The 18669-nt window shown below is 33.5% G+C and overlaps 1 protein-coding gene across 8 annotated transcripts in view; it reads right to left on the bottom strand.

The window, feature by feature from the left end:
* cnc (NFE2 like bZIP transcription factor cap-n-collar) overlaps nucleotides 1–18669 on the bottom strand; it is a 312953-nt gene that overhangs the window by 182378 nt on the left and 111906 nt on the right. For 6 of the 8 annotated variants that reach the window (XR_012462767.1, XM_074142259.1, XM_074142262.1 and 3 more), the window contains exon 3: nucleotides 78–236. Coding sequence is in view for 7 of the 8 variants with exons in the window: in XM_074142259.1 (XP_073998360.1) it covers nucleotides 78–236 (159 nt within the window). In the remaining variant the exon portion in view is untranslated. Of the gene's footprint in view, nucleotides 1–77; nucleotides 237–8404; nucleotides 8669–18669 lie in introns of those variants that run through there. The other 2 variants (XM_074142265.1, XM_074142263.1) reach the window with 2 other exon arrangements.

Genomic DNA, 18669 nt, shown 5'->3' with positions numbered 1-18669 from the left:
ACTAGAGTAAGAGAAAGTAAAAAACAAGCAATGGCCATAAATGAGAAAATAAATAATTTCGTAATAAATATACTTACTTTTTCTTTTTCCTTGAGTATTGGTTCTTTAATTTTGACTATAGAAGATTCCTCCACTTCTTCAGCTTCAAGTGGTTCATTGTTAGATTCTGACCACTCGCCGACTGAGAAGCCCATATCCACATCCTGCTTCCAAAGGATCTCTATAAGATCCATGTCCTGCAACAGTGAAAAAGAATTTAATTTATACTTGCAAACACTAAGACCTACAGATTTTTATTATATTTTTGAATAACTTATAATTTATTCAAGCCAGATGAAATTTTATAAATATTACCCAAATTTTCTCTCAATTACGTGAAAAAATGATATCAGCCTTAACCTATTAATACATTAATTATGAAGGGAACCTAATTTGAAATTAATCTAAATTTATAATTAATAAGTATTATTTACGTAGCAAATAAAAATAAAATTATTTACAGCTGTTAATGAAATAAAATGGAGTCTTCTAATGAATCAAGAAGTCAGAAATGAAGAAAATAAATTTATTATTCTGGGACTATTGTCCCCTTACATGCACATTACAATTGGAGGCCTTATTGCAAGGATGGCGAACCTTTTAGTCACTAATTCCCATTTGCACAAGAGTTAAGTTTAAAAATTTTAAACTGAATATTTTAAAAACTAAACATATTTAAAATTCAGTTAGCTTAACGGGTAAAACGGGACGAAACAAGTGCTATGGAAGTCTCTTTTTACAAACATAACTGAACAAAACCTTACAAAAGTGTGTTTTATCTGAAGAAAAATCTAAATATGGTTATTTGCTTTGGGTTGTCGATTTTTTTTTTAACAAACAAAATATGAGTAAAATTATACATTTTATTTGATATTTTGTAAACACTTTTGCTTTATTTCAAATACTACTGTTTTAGAACAGTAATGATCAAATTGAAGATTATAGATAGCATTTAAATGACTTTTGTGTCAATGCGTGATTGAAAAAAAATACAGATAGAATATAAATTATCCACACAATTAGAAAATCTAAATCAACCCGCGTAAACAAACAATTTGTTACCTAGCAATTGTGGGTCAGTGAAAAAACTTGCGCGGTCAGTGTCTGACCCACGGGTCATAGGTTCGCCATCACTGCCCCATTGGTTTCGCCTGTATTTCAGATATTTATATACAAAAAATAAGCAAGTATTTACAAAAATAATAATACAAATTAATGAAATGAATCCATTTAAATTATTATTTCGGAGGAAGCTGGGTAGAAAGGAGATGATTAAACAAAAGAGATTTAAAGATGGAAAGACTAGGAGCATGGCGGACAAGATGATGGTAAGTTCTAGAGAGAGGTAGCGCGAATTAAGAAGGATTTGTCAAAGGTTGAACTACTGTGTGAGAGAATACAGAGATCAGAGGAACGAGATCTAGTACTGCGAGAATGGATCGAGGATTTGAACTTGAAGAGTTGGAAAATATAAGAATGGTGTTTGAGATTAGATAACTTGGAAAAGGAATGAAGCCAAAAAAAATACTGGACATTATCCTGTCCCAACTTGGAAGAGAATCGGGCACAAAAAAAGACCCATCCTCAGAATTATCTGGATAAAGAAATAATTTGGGAACGTGAGATGCCTTGATCCGAGGAATGGTTACCTCCAGCTTCCGGCTCCACAGTCGCTTAACGTGAACCCGTGTAAAGAAAGGAGTGGTTTTAACAATTGCTCCAGAAGATATGTTTATGGGAATATTAAATATTCGAGTAGTTGAGGACTGTAATATATTTGGGTCACAACCATTACCAGTGATGAGTCTGGATGAAGGAAACGAGAAGTTTCAAACATTTATTTTAAATCCAACACAGAAATTAAGTTGGAAGCTAAGCCGGGGAGGATTACGTAGCTTAATCTGTGTTAACCTATAGCCGTGAATGCTGGACTGCGGGACAGGAGTACTTGGCAAAAGGATGGTAACACAATTAGGCGATGTGAATTTACAAGATAGGAATCCTTAGGAAACTGGGGAAGGCTTAGAAAATATCGTGTCAAAGAGTCGCAGGAAGGAAATGAAGATGGGCAATGCAATTTTAGTCAGTGATTATCCTCCAAGATAAAGGATGAAGGAGTCCTCTGAGTCGACGATGCCACGTCAGTTTGCGATTAAATTCAGACAGAGGCATGTCTCAGATCTGTTAAGGTTAACAGCCTAGCAGCTCTTCGTCTGGGGATTTAGTTAAAGTATAATCTTTCACCACTTCACTTTTTGGAAGAGAATCGGGCACAAAAAAAGACCCATCCTCAGAATTATCTGGATAAAGAAATAATTTGGGAACGTGAGATGCCTTGATCCGAGGAATGGTTACCTCCAGCTTCCGGCTCCACAGTCGCTTAAGCGAGGAATCGAAATCAAGGGTCAATCTACTGAGAAGTATTCTTTTGGTGCTTAGAATATATATAATTCAAATGTTTATTTTACTCATTATATTAAACGATACCATCATCAACATTTTCAGTTCAGATACCTTATCTCTTAACGTTGTTTGCACAAAAAAATGTGTTAATAATGTAATGATAATAATGTAAATAAAAAAAGTTAATTGTAAACCGCTTATAAAAAAAGTCCTAAATAAACATTTTTTATTCAAAGAATAAAAATCTTTAATAATTGAATAATATCTTTTTCAAGATAATTAGTCTATTATCCCCTCTATCTCGGGGTTTCCCACCTCATATTAAGAACTCGGTCACCAATTTTGGCAACCATTTTTTTTTTTTCTAAGCTGAGGGGCGCCATGATAGCTGTAGTGTGGTTAGACGCAAAGATCGCCCCTATTTGCTAATTCAAGGCGTTTGCCCAGTTTTAAAATTTGTCTGAATGCAGGGGTGTAGTTGACTATTATGTCTTAGACTAGTCTTTTTTTTTAAAGTGGGCGATAACGCCACTCTTGTGGGCGGCGCTGTAGGCCTACAGGTGAAGCGGTAAAGGACCCAGAGAAAATTAAGAGGCTATGGCTGATTTGTGTTATTTCTAATAACTTAAACTAAAAATCAAAACCTATCTAAACTACACTACATCGATTATTTCGTTTTTCCGTTAATTTTGGGCTACAAAAGCCAATTGCGCAATTGTACCTTGGATTGTGGTCGATTTTTTCAACAATTTTTTAATAGCATTCCCATCGTCGTATTTGTGGTGAACGTGGATTTAGTGCTGTGGCAACACTGCTAATTAGATAAGAGAAATTGTTTGCATGTTACCGAACGCGGTGACTCACGGTTATATTTGAGTGAAATCCAGCCTGATATTTGCAAAATAGATAAAAATCATCGGATTCATCCTTTTATATTAGATTAGTTTTAAAATTTAAATTGAAATTTTTGTTTAAATTTGAATAAAAGTTTTTCTAAATATTATTTATAAAGTTGCATTTTATTGCTCTCATTAGAACAGTCTCATTTAATATGTAAGTTCGAACTCAGAAACAGGATAAGGCACATTTGGCAGGCTATAATTAAATTAAAGTAATGATTGCGATTGTGATTTTTAAGATGTGGTAAAGTTAAAAATTGATCGATTTTAATTGAAAAGTTCACAACATGAAATATTTTTCTTTCTCCTTATTATTTGGGTCAAAACTAACCAAAATCCACTGAAAACCAAATCGGTTTATGTTGCGGATTTTTTTATTTTTCAGGACAAAAAACAGGAAAAACGGTTTTTTTTGCATTGTTAAGCCTAATAAGGGAAAACAATACAGTTTTTTGCAAAACCAATGCATGCATTTTGAAGCTGAGGGAATTTCCGACAGATTGATGTATTTTATAAATGATAAAAAATGAAATTTCGACATTCAAAATCAATAAAAAAGACATTTTTGAGCAAAATAAGGCAAAAACAAGGGTTTCTCGCATTTCAAAGCGTACTTAACAAATAAATCATCTTTTTTTTTGTGGAAGGGAATGGGACTTTTCAAAAATGAGAAAAATTACTGCAAAATACAATATTTATACACTGGAAAATGTGATATTGTAAACAACAATAGAACGAAGAAGTCTTTCACCATACTTTGGAATAACTACTCTGTTATTCGATGCTTTGCTTATAAACAATAATATATCGTTAAACTAGAGCCTAGTATATGTACTCGCAAAGGTTGGTTCCTATGTTCAAATATTCAGAGTTTTTTATAGTTAGTTTAAAAAGTTAATATAATGTCGGTCGATCCGAAAAGCAAAGGTACGCATGAAGTTAATAGAGGAAAAATTTGCATATTTTGTCAAGAAAAACCGAAAAAAAGTTTTCCCATTCGAGGTGTCATTCGAAGAAAAATAGAAGAGACTTTTCCCAATTATAACATAGATAATATCAGATTACCAAACGTTAGTACCAACCCCTGCCGACAAAAGTTTCATGTCGAAATTTCATTTTTATCATTTATAAAATACATCAATCTGTCAGAAATTCCCTCAGCTTCAAAATGCATGCATTGGTTTTTAGCAAAAAAGTGTATTGTTTGTCCATTTATTAGGCTTAACAATGCAGAAAAAAGCCGTTTTTCCCGTTTTTTGACCTGAAAAATTAAAAAAAAATCAGCAACGTAAACCGATTTGATTTTCAGTGGATTTGGTTAATATTGACCCAAATAGTAAGGAGAAAGAAACAGTTTTCATGTTGGTGAACTTTTCAATTAAAATCATTCTAGGCGAACCGTGTATACTCTATTTCAGACACAGCAGTTTAGCTCCGTACTGTTATTTTCTATAAATATAAGACAAATTTAGAATACTCTAATTCTGTTTTCTCTCTACTCAATTCTTTTTCTCGACATCTAATCATTTATGTCTTCTCCAGGAATAAATAAATAGGACTTCGCTATTAAAGGAAATAGAACTGTGTTATGAGAAATAAATATATATATATATATATATATATATATATCATCGAAGAACCAAATTTCGCAGCCATTTTGATATTTGCGAGAGTGTTACTGGCAGGCATCATGGGAAAGGTCATAATGATAGTTAGGAGTTTGTGAAGTTTACAGTTAAAAGTTAATTATATAGCTTGGAATCAGACATGGAATTTCTTTTACTTATTCCCATAGGGGTTAAATAAAAAAATACTTTGCAATAAGATGGCGGATATAGACATTAACCTCCTAAAGAAGCTGTGCGTAATTAGCACTTGAGCAAACTTTCAAAGTACCTTGTAACTTTTAAGTGTAATATACTCGTAGCACAGGCAAAAATGAAAATCCAAAAATTGACTTTGAATATAAAGTAAGGGTGCCACAATGATATCCCTAGAATTAGATATACTTTTGCACTTTTAAATGGTGAGAAAAGTGCATAAAAGTGGTTAGCTGCACTTCTTTCGATTCTTTATTGCACTTCAACTCTCATCTTCTTTTGATTTATACTCTTTTTCTGAAGCCAACTCCTGGCAGACGGCTATAAAGCCATGCAATTCCAACTATTGTATACATTTTGTATTTATTATAAATAAATATTTTTTTTTCAGGCAGGGCTTAACGTCCAACTACCAATTAGGTGTCGTGGAAGGAGGCGACTAGCAACCGTACTTTACTGTAAATTTCTCTTTATTAACCATTAAATAAAATCCAAGGCCTAAGACTGGGAAATGAACCCAGTACCACAATACATACGAGGTGTGTTCAAAAAGTAACGGGAATTTTCGTTTTTTGAAAAAAATATTTATTTATTCATCTACATTAATATTGTCGCCTTCAAAGTAGTCCCCTTCGCATACAATACACTTGTGCCAGCGCTTTTTCCAATCCTCGAAACACTTCTGAAACTCGATCTTTGTGATAGCTTTCAGCTCTTTCAGCGATTCGCTTTTAATGTCATCTATGCTTGTAAAACGACGGCCTTTTAATGTTCTCTTTATGTTTGGAAATAGAAAAAAGTCACATGGAGCCATGTCTGGCGAATATGGAGGCTGGGGCATCGTTAAAGTTTTGTTTTTGGCCAAAAATTCACGAACAAGCAATGAAGTGTGAGTAGGTGCATTATCGTGGTGCAAAATCCATGAATTGTTTTGCCACAAATCCGGGCGTTTTTTTCGGATTGCTTCACGCAAACGGCGTTGAACTTGTAGGTAGTACTCCTTATTGATTGTTTGACCTTGTGGCAAGAATTCATGATGCACTATGCCATTAAAATCGAAGAACACAGTGAGCATAACCTTCACATTCGACCGCACTTGTCGAGCCTTTTTCGGTCTTGGCGATCCAGAATGCCTCCACTGGGACGATTGAGCCTTAGTTTCGACATCATATCCGTAAACCCATGTTTCGTCACCTGTTATAACACGTTTCAGTAGATCCGCATCGTTGTCGACTTCATTGAGTGACTCTTGAGCAACTTCCATTCTCCGCTGTTTTTGTTCGAAATTCAACAATTTTGGAACAAATTTTGCTGCCACACGTTTCATACCCAAAACATCCGAAAAAATTTCATGGCATGAGCCAATTGATATGGCAACATCATCAGCGACTTCTCTGATTGTGATTCGGCGATCGTTCATAACCATTTCTTTCACTTTTTTCACGTTTTCATCGGTTGTTGATGTGCTTGGACGTCCAGGTCGTTCGTCATCTTCAACGTTTTCGCGGCCATCTTGGAAACGCTTATACCACTCGTAAATCCTTGTTTTACTCATAGCAGACTCACCATATGCCTTTATTAACATTTCACACACTTTATTTCATTTTTTACGCAAAATTTAATACAAATTCTTTGATCCATTTTTTTTAACAAACAAAAATCGCCAAGCTCGAAAAACACGTCTAACCTTAACGGCTGCCACTTAAGAAGTAAACAATGAATATTACTGAAAATTTTATCGTACTTCAGGGGCATGTGTACCAACATAATAAAAAAAAAAAATTTACAATCAGACTCTCCAAACCCGCGAAATTTAAAAATTCCCGTTACTTTTTGAACACACCTCGTATATTAGCTTCGCAGGTCTCGCCTCTTAACCGCTCGGCTACCGTGGCGCCTTTATAAATAAATAAAGGATTATTAAATTAGTGCAGGCAACAAAAATGTAGACTCCAAAACGTAAAACTGATCTCCGAATTTCAATACAATTGAAAATAGCTCCTCCATCTTTTAAATTTGAATCTTATGGGAGGTAATTATCAAATATTTGATACTGAACGTTTTGAAAGAAGAAGACAAATATGTACTTAACTGTGTGTTGCACACGACTGATTTTTCAACCGGATTTATGCACTCTGCGGCATCGATATGTTCACGCTGCAGTTCAATTCACACACGATTCGTACAAATGGTAGTCAAAGATGGAGTCAAACTTTAGATTAGGTTAGGTTAGGTCAGGAATGATTTGCTTTTATAATAATTTAAATTATAAAATTCAAGTTTAAAGATTACTTTTTTTTTTTTTTTTTTTTTTTTTTTTTTTTTTTTTTTTTTTTTTGGCGCATCAACAGCTGAGGTTATTAGCGCCCGGAGCTTTTTCCAGTGCACTGCCGGCCTCCGGACAGTGTTCTCTCGTTACAGACAACACTGTCCATCACCGGACAGTGAGCTGTGAGAAGCTCCTAGGAAGAGAAAATCTAAGGGTCAGCTGCTGGATTCGAACCCGGGACCTCCGCGTGGGAGTCCAGTATGCTAACCTCATAGCTAATCCCTTCCCTTAAAGATTACTTAAATGTAATGTAATATAATGTGCACTGGTGCCTAAAGTGCTATTTCAACAAAATCTAGTTAAGAAATTATTCTTACTTACAAATTCTTCTGGAAACTCGAATACCATTTTTTTTTTAGAAATTATAGATCGAATTAGCCCAATTTTACATCTAATTTAATTGACACTATCGATACACCTTATTGAACATCACAAACACTAATTCAGGTTGTCCTATGTTTTAATCGGAGATATTTTTTACTTTACAAAAAAAAAGTATCGAGTGTTTACTTCACAATTATTTTTGTCTTAGTAATATAATTTCTGAAGTACCAATTAATAATTCCAAATTAAACATTTATATAACATAAAGAGAGGTTACGCAATAACCTTAACCACTACTTATTACTTAGTTACTTATTACTTTGTTACAAGCTCAGTGTTTAGTTTCTAACCTATTTTAATCAATAAGAGAAATAAAATAGGTTTTGTGGGTTTATTTTTATTAACCCACTTCATAATAGACATTCCGATAAGTCTAATATTTTCTGATAAACTAATAAAGGATCTAATCTAATTTCAGGTGGGACTAATCTAGGAAAAACTTCGGCAGAGGGAGAATCAAATGCTAACTAAATTCATTAAAAGGGTTTAATGAAAGTTTTCTTAAAAAAATAAAGTAAAATCTATCAGACCTTGAGAGCCACCAAATCTTTCAGCTTGCTGGTACTGGTTTTCTTCTTACAAAACATGGTTTATTGGAAAAAACTATAATTACACAAAATATGAACACAATAACAGAACTCAGAATAACTGACCGCAAACCGGAGAAAATGTGTTTTCCAATTTCTTTTTCCTTTTTCTAGAATATTTAAATTACACCAGCAAACACTTGAGAAAATCCTCGCCAACTACGCTTTTATCGCACTTATCGTTGTAAAATATTACGTGAGACTCATTACTGATAACAGTTAATGATAAACGAAGGCTATCTTGACTGTACCACCAACACAACTTCTTCACTGTATGTTTCTTGATTCTCGTCATTATTTAAAATAATTTCATATACTGTAAAAGTAATGAGTGTTTCGTTACTGATGCAAATAAAAACTGAGAGGGCAATTGTTCCCAAAAACTGACAGAAACAAAACATAATATCTTTAGTTCTATGTAAAGGCTGAATATATTTCATCCATCAGGAAATTTGTGAGTAACATCCATAGTTAATAATTATTTAGCGCGCTGAATTTGAGAGTGGATATTACTGGTAAGAAAAGCAACATCTATAAGAGCTGGCAATGAAATATGAACGGGGGATAGTTTAACGAGAGGTTACCTTCAACGATGAAATTCTTTCAACATCTCATAAATATTTTGAAGTAATTCAGTTGCATTATGGTGATAATTCTTTACATTTAAGTAACATTAACAGACAAAAATGAAGCTTTTTACCAGGATAAGGAACCTCCTAGATCTGGACAAGGACCGTCCCTAAATATGGAACGTTTTGGGACTGTAAATACATTTTCCAAAATGAATATATGTTCTTTTTTTTGGACGAGGCAGTTCCGGCCATGGATATGATGCGGTTTTAAGTGCATTCAAATGATTTTTTTCCCCTGCGAGATCTAGATCGTCTTTAGTCCAGTGAAATCTAGTTGCGGTGAATAGGGAAGAATTTTCTGAACTTTCTGAGGATAGCGAAATTGTAGCTAAACTTGCAAAGGAAGCCACCAATAGTGGGGGAAATGGCTAACTATAAATTACCACACACCGATATCAAGTGTATAATTGCAAAAGCAGCACTACAAAAATGGCCAGACAGATTACAGTAATGGTAATGAAGGGAGATTCTATAAAACTCTGGCAGATCAGTTACCTAGACAACCATGGTTTATGGGGCACTGTCACTTATGTCGGTTCGTATCTACACAGGATCAACAAAAGGTCCTCTCCTCTTTGCGTTGATTGCAATGAGGAGGAGGATTTCAAACATATAATAATGATATGTCCACGTTATGTAGTAGAAAGGAAACGAATGTTTCGACGACTTATACAGGTATTTGGATGCACCATTTCGCTACGAAGACATAATATTCACCACCAACATCTATGCGCTTAAATCTATAGCAGAGCTAGCAATGAAATATGAATGTATTTAAAAGTTATAGCCGATTAGAATGAATGCAAGAAAATGATTAGAGAAGGATTAGGTGATTTTAATTTCGGTTAAGCTATAAGGATGGCAGGAATATAGAGTACTGATCCATTAGCTGTAGTTTATGTAAATAGTTGTATATAGTAGAGGGATGAATGTGTTAAGCGAATGTATTTATAAGTAAGAATGGACAGTGAGTGATATTCTAGTGATAAGCACCTGGACGATGCTGGCTGTATGGCGACAGCCAATGCCAAATAAAAGGCAAAACAACATCTGTTTAGTTGTTTTCCTTTTTAATTGCTACAGTATTTCAAGAATGACACGACTAAATTAATTTGTAGTCCAACTACCAAATTAGGGTTCGCGGATGGAGGCGTCCAGTAAACATACTTTACTACAAAGTTCTCATATTAAACATTAAATAAAATCCAAAACCTAAGACCGGGAATCGAACCCAGTACTTACACCACAATACATATTAGCTTTACAGGACACGCCTCTAACCGCTCGGCTACCGTGGCACCTAGTAATAATGCAAATAATTTGAGAAACAATAAATGAATTTAGAGAAGAATTTAACACTAAACCTACCGACATTTATGCATAACTATTCCTACCGAAACCGGTCAATTGACCGGACTTTAAATTAATTTAAATTTCTTATTTTAGAATGAAGATAATAATTATTTAACAATGAAAAAGCATTGTTTCTTTTGTTTAAAAATAAATCTCGTAGATTTTACCCTTTTTTGCATCATTTTTTATAATTATAGCCTTCTCAATTGCAAATTTCCCGCATACGTATTTTTTACAGTTTTGACAGCATTTTTTAGTCTTATTGCCTTTGACGTATCTTATTTGGCTATTTTCCGACCATTTGTTCGTATACTAATATTTGTCATGTTTTTGCAATGGTAACACAAATTTTGCCTTGAAATTTCACTTCCGGTAGTTTTTGATACAAAATCCATGCATTCATTCCTACTAAGTCTAGGTTATTGAAAACTATTTGTTGAGGCCATCTCCGACATTTTCCACGGTTATATTTCTTCCACGAGCTGTATACATTTCTGCTAATTTCAGAGCGACAAACTCCCCCAAGCGGAACTATAAGTTCTCTGCTTTCACGTTTTCCCAAATATGGGAAAGCCTTTTATTGCATCGAACGCTAGCCAAGATTTGATACCAAATTTGTCCGGTTTATTTGGCATGTACTGAGTAAAACTGCATCTTGACTTTGTTGGGAACAAATGTCCTTGGAAGAGATATATGCTCTTGGTTAGAACAGTTTTGACTGTTCTCTACGAATTTGTCTCAAAATTTAGAAATCAAAGCAAATTTATCGGTTTGTAAGCGATTATTTCTTTGATCCTCTCGAATAAAGCACAAAATTTCCGTCTATACATTTCTGCTCATAGTGTTTGAAAAGAATGCTCGTCCCTATTTTTGGTTCCAGTGAAAAGAGCAATATTGTACATTTTTCGCCTCATATGCACCACATGCAAACAATAATCCGATAAATGCATTATCAAATTGAGTTTTCGAGAGAATTCTATTAAAAAAAATAAATAAATAAAATAAAATATTAAATCATAAGTAAATAAAATGAAAATATTCAGCCGGTCAAATGACCAGTCGCGGTAGTTAAGACGGACTACAAATTTTTCTCAAAAATCAAATATTAGGAAAAGAAGTGAATATTAAAAAAACAATTGTATACATATTTTAGGAAAAGTCGTGAAGTTTAATGGCGGTATGATGACGCTGTAATTAGAAAATTTAAACCAAATTTAAAAAACGGTCGATTGACCGGTCGTGGTAGGTTTAGTTTTAAACAAATAAATACTGAACATTTTAAATAAAATAAAACTTTACTAGCTAAATAATTAAACAAATTTTGTGGTGACGTCTAGTGGTGACGACAAGGTTAAACCCTTAAGTAGGTACCATCAAGTGGGCATTGTTTGTTCAGGACTAACAAACTACTGGTCTTTTTTTGTGGACCATGTACTTTTATAAAAGGGTAGAACAACATGGCTCACTCTGTACCCTTCATAGGAGTAAACCAATATTTACTAAGGACAAATACAAATTCTGAGAAAGCTTTTAAGTAAATATAAGTGTTACTCAAAAAAAGTAATTGTTCACAAAATTTAGAAATTATTAGTAGGTTCTGTTTTTTTAGTATTTAAAAACTGGTATTAACCATTTTGAAAGTGTTTGTGGGTGGAAGATAAGCAAGTAACTAAAAAAGCACTACAGAAAGTTGAAATCTAAATTCTGGTTTGGGCTCTCCCATAAAGCCATAGAGAAATATAAAAAATGCAAATCTAAATCACTTTTTGATCCAAATAACACTTCATTCAAGAAAATAGGTTCATAAAACGATTAATTTTTAATTATTGCAAAACTTCCCCTTTAGCAGAAGTAAGAACAGAACATCGCTTTAATGATACATAGGAGAGCCCTAACCCTTTCATCCTTCCAAATTTCAACACAATCGAGTTAAAGTTTTACTGAGTTATTAGTAATAATAGTAATTTTGGAGGGGGCCTCATATAAATGGCGGCTAACTCCTCTCCCATTCAATGTAAAGCGGTCGTGACCCCCAAAAGGTACATCTCAAATTCCGCATCGAATGACACCACATTCATGAAAATCGGTTCACGCATTTAGGCGCTACGTTGTTTACAACAAAGGTAACAAGAACAAGAACATTTTCTGAAAATGCCGTTTTTGCCCATTTTCAGCAACGTAATTTTCGAAATCTATTTAATCTATCTTGTTGCAAAAGAATTACAGTTATAAAGGAGGGTTTGCCCTATATTTTAAAGAAAATTTGGGAATTTTATCTTTTATAGAAAAAGAGAAAAAAAATTGTCAAAGTTGGGTGATTTTTCAACGTTACGCTTTTTTCGTGCAGTTTTTGACTATCAACCCTTATATCGTATAACTGTTCTGCGGACAATGAGTAATTGTCCGTAAAATACAGGGTGTTCAGCATAAGACTACCGTAACTTCGGGAGGCGATTCTGGGCATCATTTTCAACAAAAAATTCGATATAAACTATGGCTCGATTCGGCTCCGTTTTATAGATATTTTTAATTTTATGTTTTTTCAAGGTATTACTACTTTTTAGCAAACATTTGTCTATATTTCTCAAACTATTATAGCTGCTGCAATTTCAATTAGCTCATTAGAAAGAAGGTTAAATTTCCTTTTAAATAAGCTAATTTATATTCCAAAATAATAATATCAAGTATTTCACTTTGTGGCCCAAACATAAGGAATAGCAAGTTTCTAATTTTTTCCAAAAACTTTCGACTTCATTTTTCCCAAAAATATTATATAAGTTTAAAACGTGCACTACTCATGAAAAACATCTACATACAATCACCTTTCAAAAGATATACAATGCATTGGGGTTATTTTAAAAATTGATGCAGAAATCTGTGATTAATTGCAAAAAAGTAGGCCTCAAAACGATTTTCTTTATTTCATTTTTTTATTCATTCATCAGCTCTCCACAGCCGTTTCGATCCAAAAGTTTGTTGATAATTGAAATTGCTGCAGCTATAATAGTTTGAGAAATATAGACAAATGTTTGCTAAAAAGTAGTAGTACCTTGAAAAAAACAAAATTAAAAATATCTATAAAACTGAGCCGAATCGAGCCATAGTTTATATGGAATTTTTTGTTGCAAATGATGCCCAGAATCACCTCCCGAAGTTACGTTAGTCTTATGCTGAACAACCTGTGTAATACATTATATTAATATATTAAAGGAAGTAAATAATTAGTATATTAAGCCTGGTAAGTTCTGCCGTTCTGAAGGAGTACTCCCCTATGATGTATTCAAGCGAAGTTCATCACTTCCGTTGAATTAGTATAGGCTTTCATTCTTCAGCTGCTATTAGCCTATTTACTATTAGACACAAGACACAGTCTATAAGCGTTCAGCAATACTGTGAATTATTTATTCTTTGAAAAAATTCAAGCTTTTTGTAACTTATCTCGCTCATAAGGAATACTGACTTTTAACAAAGAAAAGAAAAACATACTGCATAGACCAAACTAAAAGATACGTACTTTGTACGTGGTGACAGGTAGCTCAGACCAATAACCGCAAATCGTACTTCATAATGTACAGCCCCTTTGACTAGTGTTAAGTGTACATGTGACCAAGTATAATGCAGTTTTATTGCACTCCAGAACTAATTTCTACACAATACAATACAACATTATACTTTAAGCGGAAATAACATTGTTATACAGTTTATTTATTTGTCTAGGTGGTGACTTCGTACCTCTCGTCTAATGCCTCGTAATGTGGATATGAGCATGGACCTGTAAGTAGGAGTTCTCCTATTTCAGTCCCACGTAAAACCTTTTTTATTAGTTTGTAAGCTATTGACTGTAATTAATGCATTATTTTAAATTACTATTAATTTTACTAATTTTCAATCGTTTTCAGGGAAACTCGTTCCTAGATAGTCAGGAAAAATTGCGAAGTACGTATGTTTTGTGTAAAACGAGGTGTGGCTACTAAATAACGAGACTGATGCTGCTACAGAAGAACTATGCATGCGCCAAATCCTAACGACCGACAGCTGTGCAGCGTAAAGCCTTCTCTTTCGATTGTAGCGTCTCACGTATTTGTAGAGAAATCTGTCTGACCGCAACCGTCGTTTGTGCAAGAAGTGTTAGTTTCGTTTTGCCGAAAATATGATACTAGACATAGAGAGCAACGAATTGTAGTGAAATTTCACATCCAAACTGGATAAAACCGCTACTGAAACTTATCTTTTATTAAAAGAGGTTTATGGCGATGAATGACGTGCACGAGTTTTTTGAGTGGTTCAAACGTTTCCAAGATGTCCGAGAAGACGTCGGAGATGATGACCGCCCGGGTCGCCCTTCCACGCCCAGAACAGATGTAAATATCGATTATAATTAATCAACATTACTACTCATTGCTTGCTCAACTCCGTGAAAGAGTAAGGAAAAAAGAGTAACGATTTGTGGAAGAACGAGTCACGGGGTTCTCCATCAAGACAACGCGCCGGCTCACACTGCATTGTCTTTCTAGCCAAGTACAACATCCCAGTTTCTAGGCCGTCCGCCTTATTCGCCTGATCTGGCCCCATGTGACTTTTATCTGTTCCCCAAAGTCAAATCTGCATTAAAAGGAACACGATTTCAGTCCGTTGAAGCTGTGAAAGAAAAAGCGGCAAGCGTCATGCAGGAGCTCACAGAAAAAGACTTCCAGCACTGTTTCGAACAATAGTAAATTCGCATGGAGCGTTGTAGGGATAGGGGAGGGGTGTATATTGAAGGTGATAATAACTAAATATGTATAAATTTAAAATAAAATGTTTTACAGCAACAGTCTCGTTATTTAATAGCCACACCTCGTACATAGCAAGGATATTGACCGAGGGTAAATAAATTCCTCATATAAAAATGCAGCAAATTATTGGTAATTTAATCTCTTTGTGCAATAAAAAGAAGTAGAACAGTCTTGTTGATACATTCTAGCAGTGTAACTAACTAAAGATTAAAATTTCTAACTAGAGGAGAAATTGTAGAAAGGTAGTAATCTAACAGTAAACATACAATCTAAACAACCAAGAAAGGATATGGAGTAATTAATCTTGCTAAGGACAGAGGAGAGAGAAAGACTAAATACAGGGTACACAAGAAGAGCACTAGAGAGAAGAAGTTATCCTAGGAGGCGGCTCTACAGCAGAAAGTAGCAAAGAGGCGGATATCTACCACCATCAGGATCAGTCTTGTAGGGGTCTGTAAGAGACAAGAGACTATAGTAAAACACAGAGAGAATTCCGCAACTTGGAAGGAGATTGCCAGGCTGTTTGGTTGCACATCAATCACACTCAACACAACTGAGAGGGTACCCGCCATCTTGTTTGGTATTTACCATTCACTGGTAAATACCAAACCATTATTTTAGAAATACCTCCATCTTTAAGCTTAAATTCAATCAATCTTTTTATTGCTTTTAAGATACTATTTCTAACAGCAAGGGTTGAGACGATTACAAGGTATCAACAGTAGTTACAGTAAAAAAAAAAAAAAAAAAGACGAAATAATGTAAATAATCTTGTAAACTTAGGTTATAAACTTTATACTGTAAACTTTGATGAAGAACGTCCTAAAAGGGCTGATGAAGAATAGGAAATGTCATTACGTAATAGATAAAACGCTATTATTACAATTTCTTAATATTAATTGAAAAATATAATAAATTTTAATTATTAATAATAAATAAAATTAATATTTTACATCTTGAAAAGGATCTTTTTGTCAAACATCAAAAATAAAGTAATTATCTTATTAAATAATTAATTTTAATTAATTTAAAATTAATTATTAATTTCAATGTAACTGAATTATTAAATTAAATACCATTTATTTATTTTATTATTTATTAATTTAATATTATTTATTTTTATTTATTAATTTAATATTATTTATTTTTATTTATTAATTTAATATTATTTATTTTTATTTATTAATTTAATATTATTTATTTTTATTTATTAATTTAATATTATTTATTTTTATTTATTAATTTAATATTATTTATTTTTATTTATTAATTTAATATTATTTATTTTTATTTATTAATTTATTTATTATTATTTATTTATTTATTATTATTTATTTTTTTGTAATTTTGAACTCTTGCAATTATTATGGAAACAAGAAAATTGATTAAATTACCGATGAAATTATTACCGTTCGTGGTATAATGTGAAAAACTCATAATTACAATCTTTTTCTTGTTAAAAAGAGCAAATAGAAAAATAAGTAGATAAATTTTATTAATTTATAAAAATTGTAACTTAATATTAAATAAACGAAAATCTTGATAACCTTGTAAACTCTTAAAGATTGCCAAGGATATTGTCAAAATACATATAAAGATCTGATTACCCCCTATCAACAGATCAAAACCGTGGCAAATTCTCAAATTGTGTTTTGACATTCTTGATTACAAGGTCAAAAAAAAACAAAAAGTCATAGATACAGAAAAAAATATAGCTGCACCAATGCAAAAAGAAATGCATAACCATCATGTTATATTTGTTACAAAGAACCAATGGATGTTACGCATAAACCTTGATACATCAATAAAATCCACCCTATGCAAGTCTATATCCCCTCTCTAGCGTCAGCCACCCCTCGAATAATATTCCCCCCTTGTAGATAATGAATCTTTTCAACTACGTGTCTATGCATTATCTATCTGTATTCTTCTAAAGCCTGTGATAAATTAAACTGCAATTGTAATTGCAATGGGGTTTGGAAGAGAGAGACAGAAAGAAGCAATCCCGGATGTTCTCCTTTAGATTACTTTGATCTTTACTAGCAAAGAAATCTGGTATACCCAATCACAAGACCATTTGTCTCCAAATAATAACAGGACTTTTGTAATTTTGATTAAAATAATCATTGAATAACACAAATTCCAAAATAACACATTTTCACGTAGAAACATTTTCGAAAATCTAAAGAATCTAATCTGAAAAATGCAATTCCGATCAGCCAATATCCTGTTTGAATTGTTGTTAAGGACAAAATTGGCGCTTTAAGGGCATATTGATTCATCCCTCCCATTACTAAGTTAGAGATTAGCACTACTATAACCAGTATTCATGAGCAAAATTACGATTATGGTTGCTTCGAAAATACTTTATTTCACTCATAACATAATTCAAATATCGCTAACTTATAAAATTGTCTAATAATGAATTGATGTTGGGAATAAAATCAGAATTTAGAGATAGTCTGTTACGAAAAGCAACTAGCGCGTTAATTCCATGGTATTTACAAAGAATTATTGTTGGATTTAGGGGAAAACGGGTTAATATTAATGATAAAAATAGTGTGAAATTTATTAATGTAATAATGAAGCTGTGAGGTGCACCGTTTAATTTAAATTTTAGTGTAAACAGGGATGAAAATAGACATTATTGTTCTCTCTGTAATCTTGGAGCAATTGAAGATATCATCCATTTTATCGGGGAATGTCCGATTTTACGAGGGTCGTTTGAAAAGTCCGTGCTAAAATAAAAACTACTTAATTTTTTGGGGTAAACCTTTTTTATTTTTCAACATAGTCTCCTTTTAGGCTTATACACTTCGTCCAACGCTGCTCTAGTTTGTTGATCCCTTTCGAATAATAGGATTTGTCCAAGTCTGAAAAATAGCCATTCGTTTCTGCAATCACCTCCTCGTTTGAATAAAATCTTTTTCCCGCCAGCCATTTCTTCATATTGGGGAACAAATAGTAGTCCGAGGGAGCCAAGTCTGGAGAATAGGGGGGATGTGAAACGAGTTGGAACCCTATTTCCATTAATTTTGCGACCACAACTGCTGAGGTGTGAGCTGGTGCGTTGTCATGATGGAAAAGGACTTTTTTGTGGGCCAATCGTGGGCGTTTTTCTTGCAGCTCGGTTTTCAAACGGTCCAATAACGATGAATAATATGCACCTGTAATAGTTTTACCCTTTTCCAGATAGTCCATGAGGATTATTCTTTGCGAATCCCAAAAGACAGTCGCCATAATCTTTCCGGCCGAAGGAACGGTCTTCGCCTTTTTTGGCGCAGATTCCCCCTTGGTAACCCATTGTTTAGATTGTTCTTTGGTCTCAGGAGTGTAGTGGTGATGTATCCATGTTTCATCCACAGTGAAGAAACGACGCTTAAAGTCCTGCGGATTCTTCTGGAACAGCTGCAAACCGTCCTTGCAACACTTCACACGATTTCGTTTT

This window comes from Rhodnius prolixus, unplaced genomic scaffold (genome assembly GCF_049639745.1).
Source record: "Rhodnius prolixus isolate KJV_2025 unplaced genomic scaffold, Rpr scaffold_6, whole genome shotgun sequence".
NCBI classification, from domain to species: domain Eukaryota; kingdom Metazoa; phylum Arthropoda; class Insecta; order Hemiptera; family Reduviidae; genus Rhodnius; species Rhodnius prolixus.
Note: the sequence above shows the minus strand (reverse complement) of the source record. Positions and strands in the feature narration are given on the sequence as shown.